Here is a 5,316-nt window from a genome sequence, read left to right as displayed (position 1 = left end):
TTAGACGCTAGTTTACACTAAGGTGTCCGCGTCCGTCCACCCCCGGCGTGTCTGTTAGACGCTAGTTTACACTAAGGTGTCCACGTCCGTCCACCCCCGGGGTGTCTATTAGACGCTAGTTTACACTAAGGTGTCCATGTCTGTCCACACCCAGTATGTCAGTGACTTGCCTTACCTGGTGAAAAATTTGTATCTTGACTGGGTCAGGGCACCCACTCCCCCACCGTCCGCAGTGCTGGGGCCCAGACTCCCCTGCAGCCTATCTCCCTCTCCCCCAGAGCCTCTGCCCCCCCTCAGCCCGTACAGCCTGCAGGAGGAGAAGTCTCCGTTGTGGACACAGGGACCTCCAGACAGGGCTACAGTGGCACAGGTGGCACCATCCCCAGATGTGCTGTGTGCCTGGGGCCCCGGGGACGCCTGCCAGGTGAGCGGGCTGCGAGTGGGGAGGGTAGGGGAGTCTAAAGCCCTGTGAGGGGTGCCCCAACCCCCTGGCGTCCCAGCACCCCCTGCTCTGCCCCAGGACGACTCCAGAGGGCCTCTGGTCTGTCGGGTGGACGGCACCTGGCTGCAGGTGAGCGTGGTGAGCTGGGGCGAGGGCTGCGGCCGCCCCAACAGGCCTGGTGTCTACACCCTCGTCCCTGCCTAAGTGAACTGGATCCGCCTCCATGTCCCAGCAGCCTGGGGCTCAGAGCTCGCCCCACTGCCTCTCCTGGCTGGCTTCTTCCTCCCCGGACTTCTCCTCCTCCTCGTTGCTTCTGTCCTTGTGGCCAAGTGCTCTCTGCGCAGAGCCATCTCCCTCCCTCCAACTTCTGACCCTTGACCACTGGTCACACAACCCGTCCCTGCCCCCTCTTCTGGGCAGGGCATGGAGGCTGAGGGCCACCTGCTGGACAGAGAACTACTGCCCGGGGCTGCAGGAGTCCCAGCTCATCTCCCTGTGGGGAAACGGAGGCTGAGAGGGTGTACTGACTCGTCCAAGGCCACGCAGCAGGAGGCGCCTGCAGCCCAGTGCGCCTGCCCCACCCCACAGGGCTCTCCCAGCCCTTGGGAGTCCCCAGCTTTTTGTGCCCTGCCGCGACCTGCAGTTCTCTGCGTCTCCACCAGAGAGAGCTCTCGCAAGGCAAAGCAGAGGCCCTTAGGAAGCCGTGGGGCAGGGCTGGTAGGTGCAAGGCAAACTTACGCTGGCTCCACCCACCCCTTACCTGCCCCCGGGGTCTAGGTCAGGGAGCCGCTCAGCCTCGCTGTCCACCTGGGTCAGGGCAAGCTGGCCCTGCCCTAGAGCCCCTGGAGGGGAACTTCTGGCCTCCAGACTTGGAGAGAATAAATGTCTGTCCTGTCATCCGTCTTGCAGTCCTTTGTCACGGCGGCCCCAGGACGCTCACATGGCCATCTTGAGCTCTTGACCCAAACAACCCACTTAAAGGAAGTGGGCAGCTGTCACAGACCATGGCAGCCAAGCCGTGAGGGAGACAGGAGAGGTGACCGTCCTTGGGGACCAGAGGACAGGCCTGGACAGCTGTCCCCACTGGGCTGGGGAGCCTCCATGCTGGACCCCAGGCGGGGGGTGGATGAAGCCAGAGTTGGTCCTGTCTGCAACGTAAGCCCCCCGAAGCAGGTGGACTGTATGATCTTTGTATCCCTGAGCCTCCGGCAGAGTAACTCTAGGGGACAGCAGGGGACCAGTTGGGGGGTGGGAGGGAGCACTGCTGCTGTCAGACACAGAGAGGAGCGAGGTGGGCGAGGGGGTGGGCGAGGGGGCACCCCTACCTCCCCAGACACAGAGAAGAGTGAGGTGGGCAAGGGGGCAGCCGAGGGGGCGGCCCTGCCTCCCCAAACAGAGAAGAGCGAGGTGGGCAAGGGGGCGGGTGAGGGGGCACCCCTGCCTCCCCAAACAACACTCACCAGCCAGCGGTCCAGCTTGTACAATTCAATATTCTCAAGACAGGTACAGCTATGCTGGGATGCAGCGGCACAGGAGGGCAAAGGCGGAGGGAGGGAGCCCACAGAGACTGCGGGCTAGGTGGCCACTTTGCGGGGCACCACTGAGGCCCAGCGGGTGCAGTGGGCACCATGCACCACTTCCCTCATTACAGGAGAACTTTCCAGCTCCCTGCGGCCAACCGAGAGGCTGGCAGGGTCGGCGCGGGAGGCAATGGGCCACAGCTTGGTGGAGACCAGACAGCCCTGCTGAGAGGCTGGGGTAAGCCCCACGGGTGGCTGGGGCTCGGTGTCTAGCTGGCGAGGGGCAGCTTCACCCCAATGTACTCTCCCTCTACCAAAGAGAGGTCAAAAAAGACAGAGGGACTCCTCAGGACAGCACCTGCCACCCCCATGCTGGGACCGCGATCAGCATGACAGTTCTTAAATAAGTTAACGTTTATTCTGCTTTGCCTGTTCCCCCTCCCTGACTCGAGAAGTGGAGAGTTTTCTGCATCAGATTATTGCAACGTGGAACCTGAATTGATCAAACAAACGGAGGGGCGTCATCTGAAACCCCACAGCCCGAGCCCGGGTGAGCGGGGTTCCCAGGGGAGGCAGGCCTCTTATTGCACTGTCACAGCTCAGTGTGAAGTGGCTGTGTCCCGGGAGCGGGTGGTGTCTTCTAAAACACCTGAGCAGAACGGGACAGGGGGACAGGGACATGGAGAGAGAGACCCAAAGCTTCCAGTGACGGCAGGACGTGACCAGGGGGTGAGGACAGACGGACGCGGAGGGCTTGGACGGTGACGGAGGTGAGCTGGGCCGTGGTGGCCACAGGGGCCCGAGCGTGTGTTCCCTAGAAAAATACATGTTCTATGTGGACGGAGCCTGGCGGGTGGGTTCTGTTTGCTCTTCTTGGTCATTTCTGGCAGTTATCCGCCATCTCTCTGACCTACAGACGGCCCCCAGAGCCGGGCGGGCGGGCTCGGCCACAGTGCGGGGCCCTCGGGCTCCAGGCTCATTCCGGCCAGGAGGCCACTCTGGCCACTTCCTGTTTAGCTTCACAGAGGAAATGCACCGCCTCCCACTCCCTGGGGACGGGGCCTCCCAGGCTGCATGGTCACGGGAGGGGCCCCAGCCGGGGTCCAGCAGAGCCCGCTGCCCTGCGGCTGATCCCCTGGGCGCACCCCAGATCCCAGAACAAAGCCCTTCACGGCATTAACCCCAGAGCTACACAGGCTCCTCTACGCTGTCATCTGGGGCAGGGGTGCCTGGGGGGGACCCTGGTTTCTTTGGGGGGCTCTGGGAAACCATGAGTACCTCCTGCCCTTTCTCTAGGTTGTCACTGGAGGGCGCAGGAGGCTCTATATTGGGGGGTTCCAGAGGCGTCGTGGCCCCCAAGGAGAAAACACAAGGTTCTGGGGCCACACCCTGGCCACTGTCCAAAAAGGGGTCCCCAGTGGGGGCCCCCACATCCAATGGCTCAAAGACAAAGTTCGGGACCGTCAGATGCTCTGCCCGGGCTGAGGCCTGGCCCCACCGCTCTCCCTTGCCCGAAGGGTCCAGCCCGGTCACTGGGCCCTCTGTGGGCTCCAGGGGGTCCCTGTGGGGGACGGCCAGGCCCAGTGGGACCTCACAGGATGGGGTTCTCCGCCGCAGGGTGGTGCTGCTGCCCTCGGCCGCGGGGGGCCGGCCGGCGCCCTCATCCTCCGCAGGAGGGTCGATGGAGATGCAGGGGGGGCTCATCTTCTTCTTGCGGCGCGCGCCCAGGGCCGGCTCGGCCTCGGGGGCCTCGTCGCGCCTGCCATCCCCGCCTGGCTCTGGGCCCGGCTGCCTCTGCCCGTCCGCCCGGCCCGGCCCCGCCCGGCAGCTCCAGCCATCGGCACTGCAGAGTCGACGTAGGCCCCCGCGGGCGGCCAGGGAGGCCTTGGGGCTGTGGGGCTCGGGCTCGGGAGGCCAGGGCCGCGCCGCGCTGGTGATGCACCGCACCTCCTCATCAGCCAGGTCCGCAGCCTCGTCAGCGGCCGGCGGCCGGCTGGCCACGCAGGGCTGCCCAAACGTGTGCCCGCGGGTGCGCGTGCTCACGGGCCTCGGGGAGCGGGGCGGGGTCCGCAGGGGGGCCCCCAGCAGTGCCGGCCTGGCTGCCGCCTTCTCCCCAGAGTCCCCTGGTCCCGAGGTGCTGTCCCGGCAGCCGTCTACCTGTCCTTCCAGGGAGTCTGTGCGGACTGCCTCCTGTGGGGAGCGCGGGGTCATGTCAGAGGGGGGAGCCCCAGGGTGCAGTGACCCCATCCCTCACCCCGGCCACAGTGGACAGGTCCCTGGAGGGCTGGGAGTCTCCAAGCTGGGGCTCAGGCTGAGATGGGGCTGGACTCACCCCTCCCACCCCTGGAGGCCCCTGGGCCCTGCTCTGCCTCCCAGCACTTGCTGCCCACAGGGCAGTGGGCAGGGGTGTTCAGGCCCACCAAGCTGCAGGTCACGGCTGGGGAAGGGGCTGTGAGGAGGAGAGGGCGGGGCTCTGAGCACCCTCCCCAGCGCTGCCCCCACCAGCTCAGCTTGGCGCCCTAAGGGCGAGGTTCTCCCCACAGCACCCTGGGGTGGTGAGGAGGGGAACCACCATGGGGAACTGAGCCTTGCTAGCTCCAGTGTGGGGGGCTTGGTCCCCATATGGGGGCCCCTGTCATCACAGGCTGCAGAAACCCCCACAATGTGGCCACACTGGGCTCCGTGCCCAGGACTCCCCCTGAGCTGCAGGCACAGAAAGGCCCGGAGCCCGAGGACGCGGCCCCTCTGGGCCTTGCTGCTGCGCACCCTCCAAACAGGAGACAGATTTCCTGAGGGCCCAGGCGCCCCCATACCTGTCTGCAGAGCAGCCGGCTAAGGCCAGGGGAGCGGGGTGCGGCTCGTGGGGAGGGGGCCCGCAGGGTGTCACTGGACCTCGCTGGGGAAGGAGTGGCTGGGGTCGGCATGGGCATCGTCTCAGGCGGCACCTGGAGGGTGGCACGGGGCTCCCTGGGCGAGCTGGCGGGGGGAACAGTACCTGGAGGAGAACGGCATCCACATGGCATGCCCGTCCCACCCTCTGGACCCCCCTGCTCCCCGCACCCGAGGTTGCCGCACCCAAAGCTGCAGCTCCCGTGTAGGTCTCCATCTCCACCTCCTGCAGCGGCTGAGGGGCGGCGGGCACCACAGGCCGGAACATGTAGCTGTCGTTGGGCAGCGAGAGCATGCGGGACACGGACACCTTACGCACCACTAGCAAGCTCGGGGCCTCTGGGCCGGTGCCCAGGCCCTCCTAGGGCAGAGGGGCCGCATCAGCCCACCACCCCTCCTGGGGGACCCCGCCCCACTGTGTCAGCTCACAACTCCTCCTAGGGCAGAGGGGCCGCATCAGCCCAC

The 5,316-nt window shown here is 66.0% G+C and overlaps 2 protein-coding genes across 2 annotated transcripts in view; one reads left to right on the top strand and one right to left on the bottom strand.

The window, feature by feature from the left end:
- Nucleotides 1-820, top strand: part of LOC101344366 (tryptase alpha/beta-1) — a 3,806-nt gene extending 2,986 nt beyond the window's left edge. Inside the window, 4 exon segments of the mRNA XM_012554578.1 lie at nt 279-314; nt 317-380; nt 382-424; nt 521-820. Of these exon segments, the coding sequence (XP_012410032.1) occupies nt 279-314; nt 317-380; nt 382-424; nt 521-820 (443 nt within the window).
- Nucleotides 821-3,150: 2,330 nt separating this feature from the next.
- The window catches only part of CACNA1H (calcium voltage-gated channel subunit alpha1 H), a 31,582-nt gene continuing 29,416 nt past the window's right edge, over nt 3,151-5,316 (bottom strand). The window contains exons 33-35 of the mRNA XM_023728541.1: nt 5,038-5,212; nt 4,776-4,957; nt 3,151-4,152 (exon numbers count right to left, since the gene is read on the bottom strand). Of these exons, the coding sequence (XP_023584309.1) occupies nt 3,151-4,152; nt 4,776-4,957; nt 5,038-5,212 (1,359 nt within the window). The remainder of the gene's footprint in view (nt 4,153-4,775; nt 4,958-5,037; nt 5,213-5,316) is intronic.

The sequence above is a fragment of the Trichechus manatus genome, unplaced genomic scaffold, assembly GCF_000243295.1.
Source record: "Trichechus manatus latirostris isolate Lorelei unplaced genomic scaffold, TriManLat1.0 scaffold00024, whole genome shotgun sequence".
Lineage (NCBI taxonomy): Eukaryota > Metazoa > Chordata > Mammalia > Sirenia > Trichechidae > Trichechus > Trichechus manatus.
The sequence above is the reverse complement of the archived record's forward strand: the minus strand, read 5'-3'. Positions and strand labels throughout refer to the sequence as shown.